The 17,214-nt window shown below is 42.8% G+C and overlaps 1 protein-coding gene across 1 annotated transcript in view; it reads right to left on the reverse strand.

Moving 5' to 3' along the window:
• The window catches only part of LOC142956053 (ephrin type-B receptor 1-B), a 93,091-nt gene that overhangs the window by 11,787 nt on the left and 64,090 nt on the right, over nt 1-17,214 (reverse strand). The window contains exons 7-12 of the mRNA XM_076097353.1: nt 15,060-15,222; nt 12,504-12,612; nt 11,395-11,459; nt 7,029-7,217; nt 5,569-5,816; nt 4,102-4,317 (exon numbers count right to left, since the gene is read on the reverse strand). Coding sequence (XP_075953468.1) covers nt 4,102-4,317; nt 5,569-5,816; nt 7,029-7,217; nt 11,395-11,459; nt 12,504-12,612; nt 15,060-15,222 — 990 coding nt within the window. The remainder of the gene's footprint in view (nt 1-4,101; nt 4,318-5,568; nt 5,817-7,028; nt 7,218-11,394; nt 11,460-12,503; nt 12,613-15,059; nt 15,223-17,214) is intronic.

Genomic DNA, 17,214 nt, shown 5'->3' on the forward strand with positions numbered 1-17,214 from the left:
CCCTTCTCTCTGAAACCTCCATAAGAAATACTCCAGAGTGAACCTACATCCAGGGTTAACAAAATTACCAGCATGTCCCCCTAACCATACATCCAGCATCACACCACAGGCACTGTAATTGGTGCGCCTCGAATTGCAGGGAAAATTAGAAAAGCAGTGGAGGGAAAGAGGTGATTCATTTGCTGGAGGAGGTCGATGGGGATGTAAATCACTGCATGTCAGCAATTTAATTTTCCAGATTCCCCGGCCTTGTCTGCCACGCCAGCCTTGCTCACTGATTGGTTAGCGTCAGGTCATAGCTGAAGAAGTCAAGGAGTGAAGGGCACCATGCATAGCTTAATTACAGTATAGGACCATGTGGAGGACTCTGTGGACGCTCCCCCCACACCCACACCCACACACACACACACACTTGTTTGCATGTTCCCATATTCAGGGGATTAAGGTTTAGGAGGACAGGTGAAATGAAAGTCTGTGGCAACGTCAGCTCTTCATATTATCATATTGTCGTCATATTAGATGGTCACTATTTAGTTCTCTTCAAGCCTTTAACAAGCATATTAACGGACTCTGGTTATGTGATTTGAATGAAACTGCTCTTTCGATTTGGAAGGAACCAAAATAGCACTGAAGATTTCATCTGGATGCTTATTATAATAAGGCAGCACTCGGTATGAAAGTGAAGCACAGCCAAAGCTTTGATGTGCTTGTTTTAAAATCTCTATCAGTAAAAAAAAAAAAAACTGAGTGTTACCATCATAACGTAGAGCTCCCTAGGTTCCGACTTCAAACATCAACTGCTCTATTGACTCTCCAGATAATGCCCTCAAGGAGACTTTGTTTGCATTAAACAACATCAAAATGCGGAATGCAATCTATGATCCAATCCACACCTTTTACACCCTGTTTTATTAGCAAGCTCAGCAGCGCAGACAACAGGGAGCTACTCCTCTTTGTTGCTAAATACGACCCATTCAGCAAGGTTTACCCAGAGGGGTCAAGGATACAAAGCAAGCTATTCCTGGGAGCGATTAGCTCCTAGCCACACCAATGTGAAGTCATGTCTCCTCTGGCCCTTATGACACTTCTTGTTCACCCCTGGGCTGAACAAGAAGTGAACCTGCCAATTGCTTACACTGTTTTGCTGTGCATTTGTGTTTTGCTGTGCATTTGTGTTTTTGCATATAACCTATGCTGGAATCTATGGGTTGTACTCTCCTCCAATCACAATTATACATTCGCCACTGACTGCTCATCTCCACTGATAGAGTTAACGCTTTAAGAACCTCGCTGCCCAAGATTCGATGCCAGCAGAGGTTGGATCACCTCCGATGCTTGAATGTGATGCTTTGATGTAATGAGAGCAAGCTGGAGATCGATGCCGTCTAGGTCCCTACTCCAGCCACCAATGCTCTGCCACTGCCTCCGGTCATCCCTGCTGAGACACCACCCTAGTTTGTAGATAATGATGACGTCAATATCTCGGTGTCCGGTACATCAGCATCCCGTGAAAGTCCACAACCGACATTTCTCTTTCTAGTCTTCCCGCTAGTGATGACCACTGCAGCAGGACGTGTTTGCCTACAACAGTCTACGCTGCTTCCACCGAAGCCGGTGAGCATTCTCTGCCATGGTTTTACAGCCCCATCTTGGCTGGGTGAGAGCGGTGATGGTGTGTGGACCGACACACAAACCTCCTCGAGCTACTGGCAGTGTTCTTGGTCTTCCACCACTTCAGACCCCTGAAGCAAGTGGGCAAAAAGAAAGTGGTGGTGATGACAAACAACAGCACCAGGGTGGCCTACATCAACAAGCAGGGTGGAGCTCAGTCTGTCACTGCCCTTTTGGGGAAAGTGGTGAGCCTGTGGTTGTGGGTCTTAGATAACTTGTTGTCTCTGAAGGTTCTCCACGTTGTGGGACAAGAGAACAGGGGCGCAAAGAGAAAAAAGACGACCAGAGAAGTGGAGGCTTCACCCCAAGGTGGAAAAGCGGATTTGGACATAGTTTGGGAAAGCAGAAGTGGATATGTTCAACAACCAACGCATCAATCCGACTCATCAATCTCCTGTTGGGGAGAGTGAGGCAGTCTGGTAGCCCGAAGTTGCTGCTCGCCACCGTGTTAGGCAGAAATGACTCAGATGATGGCAGCCCAGCCCTGGACCAGTTCTGGGTGGCTCTGTCTCAGGACGCAGGTGCGATAGGCCTGTTGTCCAACCTGGGCCATCTTCTCCAGGCTTGGCACCTGAGAGGGAAAAGCTGAGGAGGGCTGGACTGTCTATACAGGTTGTGCAGACCATCAAAGCAGCAAGAACGGGATCCACAATAGCCTGTACAAGGCAATGTGGTCAAGGTTCCAACGTTGGTGCATGGAAAGGAGGCTAGATCCCCTGTCCTAAGCAGTTAGGTATATTCTTTCTTTTTGCAGTGTTTGGTGGATAGAGGGCTGCCTAATGCTACTGTTAGAGTGCGTGCAGCAGCCAACTGGTCTGTGGCCACCTTGTCTTGAAGCAGTTCTTGAAGGGGATCAGAAGGCAACACCCAGTAATGGGTGCCTGCTTCCTACAGTGGGAACTGCCAGCCAAATTTCAGTGGACGAATGAAGGCTTGTGATTGGAGAAGAGTATTACCCAGAGTACAGTAGAGGACTCTGCCTGTGCTTATAGGTTAACAATAGCATAACCTTCTTTGCTGCTTAACCTCAGCCACATTAGAAGGAAATAAAATAGAAGTAAAGTACTTTGTGTGTTTTGTTTGTTCACCAACATTTTGATGAAGACAAATTCTTTTGAGAACTCTCTTTTTGTACCTGTGTAGCACTGACTCACAGGCTATTTTACTGTATACTTTTGATCTCAAGTTTTGCATGTGTTGAAATAACACTGAAACAAATTTTAGAATAGGCTCTTTTTATAGCATAATATACTCATATTTATTCATAATAGATACAGTGCTACTTCAATGCTGTAAATTCACAGTGTATACAATAAATCATTTTCAGAAAGATTTCTACTCCCAGGCAAGACTGGTAGAATAGGTTGTGTGACTTGCAAAATAACAGTGTATGGCAGAAATGTATGGCTTTTGTAAGCATATTTATATAGTATGTATATTTAACATACAATGTAAGTGGTATGTAACAAATATATATATATACAGTATATATATACAGTATATATATACCTTTAGGTATAATAGTATTGAACCATGCTCTTTTTCCATATTGACCAGTTTTGCTTACAAAAGACCTTGCTGTCATCAAAATGTACCAACACATATGATATATTGACAGTAAAACAAGCTACTTTATGCACCAAAGTATCAAAGCAGAGCCAATGAGATGATACCAGACTCCTGCTCATGGGCCTGCACACACAGATACACATCATCATTATATGCTCGCACACACACACACACACACACAGACATAAAAAAGAAAAAAAACACTCGCACGAACTCGGGCATGCCGGGAGTCCTAATGACCTGTGCTGTGTGTTTGCGAGGGTGTAGGAGTGTGTTTTGAATTAGGAAGAGGAGAGGCAGAAGATGAACTAACGATGGCTGCTAATAATTACAGATCTGTAGTGTGGAGGAGTTAATGAGGAGCCAAAGCCTCCCATGATGCCCGAGTAATAATGAATGAGGAGGGAGAGAGAGAGAGAAGGGAGAGAGAGAGGGGGGGTGGTAGCTGTCAATTTGAGAGGCCGCAATGCCCTTTGATTTCTCTGCACTCTGGGCATGTCAACGAGAGAGGAGCCTTCCCAGAGGAGGCTTGTCTCCACACTAATGAAGATGTGACAGACCTCTGGTCCGTGACTTGCAGAGTATAGGAAAGAGGAGGAAGGATGATGAGGAAGACAGACAGCTAATATAAAATGAAAGGCACTGAAAAGGTGAAAGGTTGCCGAGACCTTCAAAAAGAATGAGACAACGTCATGGAAGCAAGAATGATTATTAGACTGATAGGTTTCGATTGTTGTAAATGTCAATAACAAATTGACTGGACACTTAAAAGATACATTGCATGCAGATAAAAACGAGATTAGTAAAAACGAAAATGTTACCTATGGCCCTTGAAATAAAGTTAAACATACAAGTACTCACTAGAGAGCTGGTGTAGCTGGGATCAGAGGTGTCATCCTGTAGGTAGCGCGACAGGCCAAAGTCAGACACTTTGCACACCAGGTTGCTGTTGACCAGAATGTTTCGTGCAGCCAGGTCACGGTGGACGTAGTTCATTTCTGAGAGATATTTCATCCCAGCTGAAATCCCACGCATCATTCCCACTAACTGGATCACCGTGAACTGACCATCATTTTGCTAGAGGACAGAGACAAAACAAATAAAAGCAGTTATTTATACGTTAACTTTGTCACAATTAACATAAATGAGATTAGCTGGAGGATATAGAGATGTCAGCAAATGGTAATATTACTGCTTTTTAATGATAATCAACTAATTATGTTGATTCTTCACTGAATCATAGATAATATGTTGACTGGAAATTCCAGGCTTGAATGTTGTTATTTCAAAGAAATACAAATTTGAAATAACAAGTTTGTTTTCTGATGTTGTATAGAGACAACATGTCATCTTGATGTCTTCAGAAGGGCTCACCAGTCGGACTCTCCACCAGAATTATAAAGATTTTGTAGTATATCATTATTACCACAGCCAGAGGGTGCATGCTCATTCAGTGGCAATGGGACAAACATTTGTTATTAGACCTGGCATGTGCATAAGAAACAAGTAGGCTAATCTACCGGCTTTCCCATCTATTTGAGGTTGGAGCAACGTTTTTTTTCAAAGCAAGTAATTATGTTCACTTATCTAAGGTTAGTTGTTTTTTTGCTGCCCCTCGTTTTTTAATCATTTGTTGTTTACACTTAGCTATTACAAAATTGACATCCTGAGATCTTTTTTGCCTTTCAAATCCTCTTAGTATCCAGAGGAAAAGTAGACTAGCATCCATCTCTTCAGCATCCACGCATGGTGCCCCTACCCCTCTGTGAATGCTCTGAAGAGCAAGCTTTGAACCCCCGAAACACAGTAACAAATAAGAGGGTAAGGGAGATCGATGGAAACACAAGTCGGATGTGGCGGTTAGCAAAGCCAACTTCAAAGAGCCCCTTTAAACCCACCCTAGATCAAAGTGGAATAGAACACCAATCCATGAGATTGAAGGAGGAAAAAAGCGAGTTGAATATTGATTAAGCTGTATGTCTGACTATAAAAGAAAGAGTGAAGAGTCCATTAAAAGCTTCAAGCATTAATAGAGAAATTAAGGGCTGATAGAGCTAACTAATGGAAATTTTCAAATTAAGAACGATTGAAATCATGTTCATTGTCACGAAACATATTCTCTGTTGGCTCATTCTAATTTGAATTAGAAGGGATTCTTAGCTTGGACTCCTTTTCTGGGACTCTTTAACAATTAATTTCCAATTAGTTTCTCATTTCCATAATGCAAGGTTTCCATTCAACTCATGAATATGACTTTTCATCATCACCATATAAATGTTTGCAACTTTGTATACATAGTACATTTATGAGTTCACACAAATTACTCACCCTGAGGAATGAGTCAAGGGCACCATTCTCCATAAACTCTGTGACGATCATGACTGGACGACTCTTTGTGACCACACCCTCCAGACGGATAATGTTTGGGTGATCGAACTGGCCCATGATTGACGCCTCAGACAGGAAGTCGCGCCTCTGTTTCTCCACGTAGCCTGCCTTGAGGGTCTTGATAGCTACATAGATCTCCCGCTTACCGGGCAGCTTCAAACGGCCTTTGTACACCTCCCCAAATTCACCTAGAGGGGAAATAGGGAGAGGTGCACAGTGGTTGCTCTGTCAAAAAACGAGAACTGATCTACTTTTGTCTGATGAAAAAGTGATCACACTAAAGATTAGTAGAGTTGATGAGATCTAAATCTATTCATTTATCAAGCTTATTTACATCTCAAGTCTCTTGGCAGATATTATAGATCTTTATTTAATCTATATCAAGCATGCTGAGTGTTGTCCAATACTCCTCTAGTGTTGCTCCTTCATGATATTCCTAACAGTGTCGCTCCTCTGACTCCCACTATTTATCAATCCTAAAAGGCAGCCAAGTGTCTTCGTGTTCCCCAATGAAAGAATAACAGGCAAGCACTATCTGGTAAATATCTGGTATCTGTTTGATTAATTATCGCCACCTTAGTGCCCTGCAGAGACACCACACAGTGAAATCAACAGAAACGGAAATCTTTAATTAGTTAGTCCCCTTGCATCCTTACCCCTATCCTATCTCTGTCACTTCCTCACACCTAGCTTGCTGAGTAGGCCGGTCCACAGGATCTATTCCAAGCCCAGTCTCATTACCAGGTGTATTTTTACCTCTAAATGAACCAAAACATATGGTATCAGCATGCCCTTCCTGTTGTCAAAAAAAATTGAAGGTGTGCCCTGTCTGTAGGAAAAAGACATGCTGGAGACACATGGACATATCAAGCTGATGTTATTTTAACCTCCAGATGCTCAGAATGTACTAAAGAAGCAATCAGCCCCTAATAAGCAGCTCATCATTTTTAACAGACAATTTCACATTGAATAAGGAAATGACGGAAAATATCTCCACCTATTTTACATGTAAGGTTAATGAATGGGTCAAGCCAGAACATGTACGAGACTAACGCTAGGCTCCAAAAACAGAGAAGCACAGGGAATAGGCTGCAAGGCGTGAGTTATTTCTAATGCCATTAGGTCCCAAGGTAGCTGGCCTATATGCTGCTAGTGCACTTGACATAGGCCCTTGACGTGTTCCCATCTGATGTGGCAGCCAAAGGGGCTGTGCTTTACGACCTTGGACAGATGCAGGCTAAACAAGCACACAGATATTCGCATGTTACATGCAGAAACACATGCAAATATAGCAATCCACATCCACCTTGCGGACACCTGCACACATAAGTGTGTGTACACACACACACAGACACACACACACACAGATTGTTCCATAGCACCCATTCCATTCTCCATACCTGCACCGATGACCTCCTCAATCTTGACAGTGGAGACGTCAATCTCCTTGGCGAATTCTCGCACAGCTTCGTTGGGGTCTTCGTAGGTAAAGGGATCGATGTAGATCTTCATCCCCGGGGAGCCTGAGAAGTGGGTCGGGCAGCCCAGTGGGGAGGGGCAGTTAGACATGTCGGCTCGCAAAGAGAGTTCTAGAACAACCAAAGTGCTCAATGAGCTTTCCAGAAAAAAAGACACCGTTCTTTTTTTTTTTTGTTAGGCCAATGTCTAGTGTTAAGAACTGATGAATGCAATTGCCTTTCAAGTTGTAGGCTAAATCACAGTGTGACACAGCATTACTTACAATCACTACAAGCTCTTAACAGTTGTAAATGATGATAACTCCATTTGCCCTATTGTCCTCCTGAGAGACAGGCCTCAGTTGCGAGTAGAACAGACAACAAAATGGTGGTTTGAGGATCCAGTACTTGGAATGGCGAAATACACCAGAAAAGAAACAGAAAGAAAGATAAAGGGATGAGGGTATATAGAAAATCTAAATGTAGACAAATGATTTCACCCTTTTATCCTTTAGACTAGCAGTCTCTGCTCTTTGATAGTGGTAGAACCAATTTCCCCCGAGCCTTTCCCTGTGGGAGCTCATAAAGAGATAAAAGCACTGCGCTATCAACTAGCTCTTTATTATGTTTTGCAAGAGGTGACACAGTTCACAGACTGGAGATGTCTGCAAACGGAGGAGAGATTGTCAGTGTTGACAGGCCGGGTGGGGAGAAGTGGCGAAAAACACTTGTAAACAAATTCAATACACGCTGCCACAAGACAGCATTACGGCGAGCAAGCAGACGTCAAATCATCATTTCTGCGGTGACACCCAAGGGCAGCCCTCTTTCTCAAAGCTGTTTAGTCAAAACCCTGGCAGCCATGATTGGAATAAACCCATCTCCATCATGTCAATTTGTGCCTGCTCATTTGCATAAGCCACATAGAGAGTGGGAGGGGTCTCAGGAGACATGAGGAGGATAAGGTCTGGTCTTGGAGGGCTCAAGGTGCCTCACCTCGCTCTTGACTAGAAGCTGATTCTAGTCGGCGCACTAATTGCCTTGAACCCTATCTGTGTGAATGTAATTGCTCATTAGAGATTCCATACAGATTGGATTCAAGTTAATCCATCGCAGTGTTTATAGCTTTGCATTACATAAAATGCTCACATAGCACCACTGGGTGGAACTCAAAATCTCAGCAGGGAGCCATACAAAATAAATAAATAAATGTGAACACATGCGCTTAAAATGTCACGCACACACGTCCATATATACGTACACCCATTACTTTCTAATTCACAGTCCAGAGCCCACCTTCATATATAATTTAAAATGAAAACAATTTATCTCTCTCCCTCCCTCCTTCTGGTGCAGCCCTGGCTAACTGGACTCATCTTTTTATGGCCATCAGATAAAAAATAGATTGATGCTTTATTAATATTTCATAGTTCCTTCATTTGAGTGTATGAAGCAAATGTATCCAAAACGTCACTTCTATTTTTATCCAACATAAAAAACAGCAAGCATGTCGAGAGAGAATGCATGACTGCTGCAATGACTCACGGGCATATAACACATACCATTGCTTCATACCTTTTTCAATTACAAGGCCGCATTTAACATAAATGAGACAAATGGACAAACTCATAAATTTAATGAATTTGGATTATAAACCCAAACAAAATCCTTGAGCTATGGCACGATTTCTAAAACGGTTAAAGGTATTTAGTTGACCTTAATTATGAATTACAGTTTACTGCACTGCACTTAACCATGTTATTTTCACCAATGTCCAGCATTTACCCTGTTATTAGTCTGCTCTGGTCGTTTACTGAATGGCCCTAATGTATCCACAAATCAACCTTAAGGCAGTAATGCTAACATTAATCTATTACTGGCAATGGGTACAATCAAATCACTGGTGCACAGAATGTTCTTATTGCCTAAAGACAAACAGCAATGTCATGTAAGTGAAACTGTAGCTTCAATAATGCTCATCTTTTTTAGTTAAATTAATTATTTCATATGTTAATCTTTTACCAAAGAAACATGATATCTTCTCACTCCTTTTCCCTGACAATATTTGTAATTTAGCAATTTCAGTGTACAGTAATTATACGTTTTAAGTGATTATCCACTTTGAAAAACTAACATGCACAATTGCAGGACACTGTGTACACCTGTAGTGAAAACAGTCCCATTTCACGTTGGCGCGAGATGGCACACTAATCTATTCTGTGGCTTTGTGAGTGTAATGAGTTTATTTTCTAAACACAAACTAATTATCCATCGTTTGATGTCAGTAAATCATTTGTCAGACTCACACTGCAGCTTCTGCAGCTTGCAGGAAATCACAGAGGGGATCTAAAGATGGTATGGGATGAACAATCACATTTGTATAGATGTCAGTTTGGGTTTATCAGGAATGTGGTTTGACCTGTAATACTCAGGATGTTGAAGTGTCACAGTATTCTACTGCTGCTCACCAATTCCGTTCATGCCTTAGCCTATACTCACTGAATCCACATGTACGAATGCAGTATGCTGCTGCAAGAAAAACGAAGCAACTGAAGTATAAACATATTTGGCATCTAACAACTAGATTAGTTAAATGGACTTCCAAATCCCAATCCTCAGTCAGTGTTAGCACAAGATGCTGAAGTACAAACAGCTGAAGCTACAAAGCGACAAACGCAGTTCGAACATTATTGATTTAAGGATGTGTTGGTAGTCATATGCAGAGAAGCATTAGGGCATACAGTAAACATGCAGCTCTAAGAAAAGTTCATATCTGTTAATTAACTGGGGTTGACAGGTTGTTTGTGTGTGGAAAGAATAACAGGGAAGAGATGAGAAAAAATGTATATGCTCTGATGCAGTGAGGTGAGTATAACATGTTGGTATGAACGCTGATGATACCGTGTGCTATTAAAACAAAACAGAAACCCTTAAACCCACATAAGCAGCACTTGATTCATGTGTGGGAATAATGTGTGTGCTCATGCTTTGTGTTCCAATCTGCTTGTCATGACATCCCACCCAGCGTTTGGTGTAATGTTAGCGGTCTCATTTTCACAACCATGACCACACCGCGCTGTACTACTGAATTTACAGTATGAGCACCATCCCCCCCCCCCCCCCCCCCCCCTTGACGCCTGTCACGATAGGTGGGCTGGGAATGAGGAGGTATCATCTAAGGTGTGTGGCAACAGCTGGAACAGTCGGCAGCCGGGTGAAAGCCGGCAACGCATTCTTCGGGCGAATTCACCATAAACAATTGGCTGAGCTGCGCTATTTAATTGTTGTGTTGAATACTGTAATTACATAACTGCCAGTCAAATCTTGAGAGAATAGAAGACAATAATGAATCATGGGGTGGGGGATTACTTCATGAGTGTTGGCGGTGTGAAGGTTGAAAGAATAAACTTATGAATAGGATCCCTTATCAGCATTTTAGTTCCTCTCCACGCTTTTTATGATTAGGGCTGCAAGTGTCTCTGATCTTTTGTTTATTTTCACCAGTCATGTTAATTGCATTTGGTTACCCCAAAGACAGCCCGTGACAAAAAACCCACTCTTCTGCCCAGGTTTAATGAGCCCCCGGATAACGCTGCTGTAGCTTTGACACAAAGTAACTGTGCTGAAATGCTTTGCTGTGTCAGGCTCAACAAAACTCTATCCCCTCGAGTGAGCCCCCTTTCAGACGGCTAGGTCGGCAGTACACAGGGCTTTTATTTGAGGTACAAATCTCATACACACCCTTTTGTGTGTATGTGTGTGAGTGTGCGTGTGGAAGTTTATATACGTGTGTCCCTCCAGGCTCCTTCCCCTCATCAGTCGGTGCCGGGGGGGGGAGGGGGGGTTGAAACATGACTAAATCACAGCTCTTATAAAAGCCCTGAGAGATGACTGTAAGTCAGTGTCATTGTTTAAAGGAAGGAACATGTCATTTACATCCACAGATGCCTGCTACCTCAGGTCATTTCTCTTTCACCTCACTTCATTTTCATTAATGTATTATAAAAGATTGCGTGCTTTACCTACATTTCCTATACAATACATAATGTGACAGAAGCAGAGGACTGGACAAAGGGAAAATGGAAGTGTAGCAAATATCAATGATATGAGGACAATCAGGGAAGAGATATCTCGACCTGCGCAGCACAATCCTCGGATTTTTGGTTTCGAAAGCTTTTAACTAGATCTGCATCAAAATAAACATAGTAAGAGACAATCATTGTAATTGCCTGATAGCACCCAAGATTTTTGGAGAACACCTAAAACCACTTGCTTATAAAGGGGGCTTTAAGCATTAGGATGGACTCACCTCTTCCTGTGCTGTAATGTTGCAACTTGTCACTGTACACCGCCTCCTTGGTGTATGCCCTTTTCCTAAGGGAGCAATGAATGTTGAGAGAGAAACGACAGGATGAAAGGAAGTGTAAACGAGGCCTTATTACTCTTCATGTTTCGCTGTATGGCCTGAAAATGACGTGGCTGAAATTGAATCAGTTGCCGAGGGTTAGCGATGGCAAATGAAGTTTATGAAAATGAGCTGATTTTTAATTAGACCTCGATAGGATCTCTCTGCTTTTCATGTGTCTCTTCTGCCTCAGCATCAAAAGAGCCTGGCCTATTTGATGAACACTTTACTTGCTCAGAGTTGCACACAGCACTGCAGAAAATTCGACTTTCATATATTTAAAGCTGAGCAAGATAGGAATATGACAATGTGTCAAACTGCTGCGAAATGAAACTCGCTTGACTTAAGCAACTTAACAGGGCAAAGTAGGAGCTGTTAGGTTCTCTGTGAAATGGAATATTCCATTAAAAATATGTCAACTTAGCTTTCCTTTCTGTCAATTTGGTTGCTATTACGAAATGCTCTGTGAGTTTATGGAGGCAACTGTGTTTATGGAGGCAACTGTGCGTTCCAAAGTTTCACCTGGAAATGTGGCCATATTGGTATTAGACTATGTCTCAAAAGTATACCGTACTGGATTAGTTTCAGTATCAAAGAATGCCATGTCATTTTAAGACACATTTTTTAGATGTATCGCTGTTGACTTTTACTTTGACAAAATGTATTTTATGCAAACCAGTCATATATGGTTAGATTCTGATGTAAAACGAACATCTTCATGCGGTGTTGCCATCTGTCCTTCTGTACTGCAAAGCATGGCGTTCATGATTCTATGTCAACCCCTTATATTTGCTTCAGGTCAACAGGAAGCTACATGCTGTCATTACACAGCAAAAGTGGTCTAGATTTGCTGCTGTTTTCTTCTAAAGGGGAAAACATTGGGAGCGAAAAAATAAGTTAAATTACATTTTTTACAAGTTTAATTGTCAGGGACAAATGTAGCAATGAACTCAATAAGGTTGCAGCAGTTTATGCATGTGCTGCAAGAGACCAGAGAGGGGAAATGTGGTTACCTGCTGCACACGATGGAGATGGCAACAAGGGAAACAATAAAGACCACTCCTGCTGCCGCCGACCCCGCAATCAGAGGAAGCTGTTCCCTCAGCTCAGACTTGAAGTCATCTGTGTGACACAAAGAGAAAGGCAGACGGACAGACATGGAGTATGGCTTAGGTAGAGCTTAAGAAGTAAGACTGTGTTTATTTGAAGGTGAGTATGCGAGTGTGTGTTTGGGAGGTAAAGGGAGAGAAGGAGAGAAGAAGAGGCCGAGCCGAATGGTTAGACTGGGTGTACGGATGGATAGAGAAAACATATAGATCTCTCTGCTGAGCCCGCACTGACTGAAATCCGGTGAGCTTTAGAAAGACTGACTGACAGGTTGTGTTTGATAAACCAGGAGAGAGACAGAGAGTGACAGAGAAGCATACAACTGAAGGTGAGAATAAAGCGGGGACGGCCTCTCAGCCTTCTCCGCTGCGATACCTGTCAGAGACGAGCAGACAAGAAAGTGCCCCTTGGAATGTTGTTTCTCAGGTGTTGAAAAGGAAGTAATCTACCGCCAATCACACATGTAGCCCAAACATGTTTTATGTTCATAGCCGAGGCCGGTTGGTGGCAGTTCAGAGGACAGCTTAAACGCCTGCCGAAAAACTCTACACAGCAGAATCTTCAGTTATCTTTTGGTGTGCCTGTCGTCCCGCGACTTTAGCACCAGCAAACACTGCAGTTAAAGCAATGCAGGATTTAGCATGCTGCAGGCAAATCAGCAGCTTCTAAATCCAATCCCCCCGTGTAGAATGGGCCTATTGGATTAAAGTGATAAAGGGAGAACTAATGCATTTTCGAAGCAGTGTGAGAGCTGGGATATATAAGGAAACTCAATGTGACAGGAATTGCTCACTCTTTTAACTTGCACATTTATTTAAGCAAACAGTGTGTATGATGTTCCGGCTTCTCAGGTTTTCAGGCAGTCTTCCTGTTCTCTTTTGATGCACATTAGGCATGAGAGGTCTAGATAAATCTCCCCTTCACCCATATGGGAATGGTGATTGGTGATTTTCCCTGAGAGCCACACAGCTATATATATATATATATATATATATATATATATATATATATATATACTGTATATGACATCTATTTGACAGCTACCTCCAGAAGAAAATAGGCTCAGATTACAATCAGTTAGTTATCAGAGCCTCAGCCTATTAGAGAACTGGAGAATTGTGACATCAATAACCCTACTGATGGACCAATCATTTTCTTTCATCACACCTGTCAATCAAGTCTTCACTGCTCGCGAGTATGCGTGTTTGTGTCTACAGGTGGCAAAGAGACACCTTTTGGAGGCATGTGAAAACGTGCCGACAGATAGACAAAAGGGATTATGTGTTTTGAGAAAAGACTTGGAGGGAGAGCGGCGGTTGGGTGGCGAGGTGGTCGCTTCCTGATGCAGTGAAGCGGCTTGACAGGGGAAGGGGGAAACCTGCAGAGGTGGAGCCGTGGGTGTGATTGTCAGCAGTTCTCTAGCATCTGCTGCTAATTGCCTTGACAAATGTCGTGCTATGGCAGCGAGCCAACGGATGAACTGTAAACAGTGTTTGTGCGAGCGGGTGCAACGCGTGTGCATCTTCGTGTGTTGGAGAGAAAGATAATTTGTGGGCAAGGGTGATGCAAAGGTGCCACTACATCTGCTCTGTGCTTGTAAATAGCCACACTGATGACCTTCATCATCATTCCATCTTCCCCTCCCTCAAGATCATCACCCTCTCATTCATCATTAACATCTCCATTCGTGCAGCACAATGTGAAAACGTCTTTCCTGTTGTTTTTTTTTTTTTTATATTTTGAGCAATGGCCACACGTGCATGGTCGTCAAGTAGTCCAGCAAGGCACAGTGAAGCATGCGCTTTGGCAAATCTTCTGAATGTTATCCAGTGATTTGTTGAATCCATCCACACCCAATCACGCTTTGTTCATTTTAGCACCGATATTACTGCCTATGAAAGAGCACTACTGTGATATACAATAGCACCGCTACCACCAACCCTGCGCACACACCTCCTTGCACTTATACTAATAAACTTAGTTCCACAACCTTGCCAGTGTAGCAGGTGTTACAGCTCCTCTTCATCCCCTTCCCTCTCCAACAAACCAGCCCCCCCATGGCAAAAAATTAATCTCATCAACTGCTAATCACAGCTATGCATTCTGGGACGGCTCTCCAGCAACAGAAGGGCCGGGTGAAAAACTAATTAGCTAAGCATTTTGGATCAAGCACAGTTAGAAGCACAAACAAAAGACACTCGGAGTTCTACATATTCGACGCACCCACACACACACACACATTGAAACCTGAAATTAATTTAGCCGTAGAAATAGAAGTGCAATCCAGAATCACAGTTCCCCTCCAATTCACCGACTAATAATAATGCAACAACAAATACAAAGAGTGACAAGAGTGTAAGAAAGAGTTCGGGCGTGTGTGTGTGTGTGTGTGTGCGACACAGAGACGGAGAAGCACGGGGAGAGGCAGAGAGAGCCGTTTCTCCTGGCTCGACAATCCTTACCATCTGTGAGGGTTTGGAAGCACATCTTGCTGCTGTATTTGCCAAAGCCAGCCACAGTCCTTGCCCGCACCTGTACCACGTAGACTGTACCCGGCCTGAGGCCCTCCACGCGTGCAGTGTTAGTTTGGCTTCGCAGGATGGTGGAGTTAATCTCTGCATGGTCCTAAAAGGAGCAGTGAACACACGGGGAACAGGTTAGAGATGACTTACAAGCGAAGATGTCAGCGGGAAGGTGTTTAACCACACAGTTGAGAAAACACTGGCAAAACAAGATCCAGTGGTAGCAGTAGTGGCAGGGGTTTGACAGTGAGCCAACAAACAGACTCATCGTGTGTAGTATGGAAATAGTATGGAACAAGTGAACCAAATTTGGAGGAAATCAGTTTAGGCTGTATATTGTAGTTGTTCTAAATCAGATAAAGGAGCTTTAGTTAACTTTTTAAAGACAGAGTAATGACCTCTCTTTAAAATTAGGTCTTAAGTGCCCATTTTTTTGTTATTAATAAGGCTTTGGTCAGTTTGAACTTCGAATACACAACACTGCAGCAAGTATTCACACATTAAAATACACACAAGCCCAACATTCACACATTCATACAGTAACACACCTACACAATATAGTAATTAAAGGCAATCATTTCTTGCACATTACAAAGAGCAATAGCTACTTCTGAACAGTCATAGAATAGCATTACATATCTGTCTCTTCAGACGTGCTTTATGAGGCAAGTAAGCTGCTTTTTAAATGTGATGGAAGGCCAGTTCCACCAATAGAACACATTTCATAAAAGGGAATGCTATAAAAATGATTGGTGCAACTGCTGGTTATTTTAACATTCTATCTAGGTATTTGCCTTTTTTCGTATACTCTGTTTTGCATTTGAATAACTATAAGTTGTATTTACACATGCATGTATGTATGCATACATATAGTATAGCATACATTATGTAAATGACCATGGAACCTGATCTCCAGATCCCGTATCTCTGTCTTTCTCTCTCCTGGCTCAAGAGAGCCAGTCAGGCAGTCTGCTGCAGTGTAGTTTGGGGTTTGCTGGAGGTATCTGATATGGTGGATCAGTAATTACTCAGGCCTGTCACCTTCCCATAACCCAGAGTGAATATGACAGCCAGAAAATAAGACTGCACCTACACTACACCCACCACTGCAGGCTGCTGATAGCTAGATGCAGTCATACTGTAGAGAGGGAGGGGGGCAGCTGACAGTGAAGGGGCAAAATTCCCTGTGTCAGTAAAACAGTGTAAATAGCGGCAGGCTGTTTTTTTAAAGCTTGGTAAACACACTATTGAATACTGAACTACATCTTATAATACATGTATGGCCGCCCTGAGAAACTATGAATAACAAATCTGAGTTGACAACAGTGTGGAGTGGAAAAGGTAGATATGCAATGAGGAAGCAAAGGGGGGGGGGGGGGGGGGGGGGGGGGTGAAGATGATGGCAGGAAGCGTTATTAAGGCTGTTTTTTTAAAGCTTGGTAAACACACTATTGAATACTGAACTACATCTTATAATACATGTATGGCCGCTCTGAGAAACTATGAATAACAAATCTGAGTTGACAACAGTGTGGAGTGGAAAAGGTAGATATGCAATGAGGAAGCAAAAGGTGTGGGGGGGGGGGGGGGGGGGGGGGGGGTGAAGATGATGGCAGGAAGCGATAAGAAACTCCAGGCTGAAGCAACCCACATCGAAATCATTATCCAATCTGATTGGTGTAATTGAATCATTCCGGTTGCTCCATCATTGAGCAGACGGAGCAGCCCCACATAATGATTTGTGCTATCACATTAGCTCTTATTGGACACTCTGGGCTTGATGAAGACAAATGTTTGGGCTTGGAATAGGAGAGCATCGCACCAACAGGCTTTCATTCCATCTCTGAGAGGAAAGCGATGTTTATAAATGGAATGCTGGATGTAACTGGGTTAGAGAGTTTAATCATCTCACAGACCTTTTGTCCATTAGATCACACAATCTATCATATCGGCAATGTGCAGCATACAAATACTCTAAAACTCAGAAACTGGAATTTAAAGAGGCAGCTTGTACGTTTGAAAGAGCTGCAGAAGACACGAAGCCCCGTGAGAGACTGGAGCCATAGTCGCCTTTTCATCTGGATGAGTGGACCAC

This window comes from Anarhichas minor, unplaced genomic scaffold (genome assembly GCF_050575085.1).
Source record: "Anarhichas minor isolate MPS153535 unplaced genomic scaffold, ASM5057508v1 ptg000024l, whole genome shotgun sequence".
Taxonomy (NCBI): Eukaryota; Metazoa; Chordata; class Actinopteri; order Perciformes; family Anarhichadidae; genus Anarhichas; species Anarhichas minor.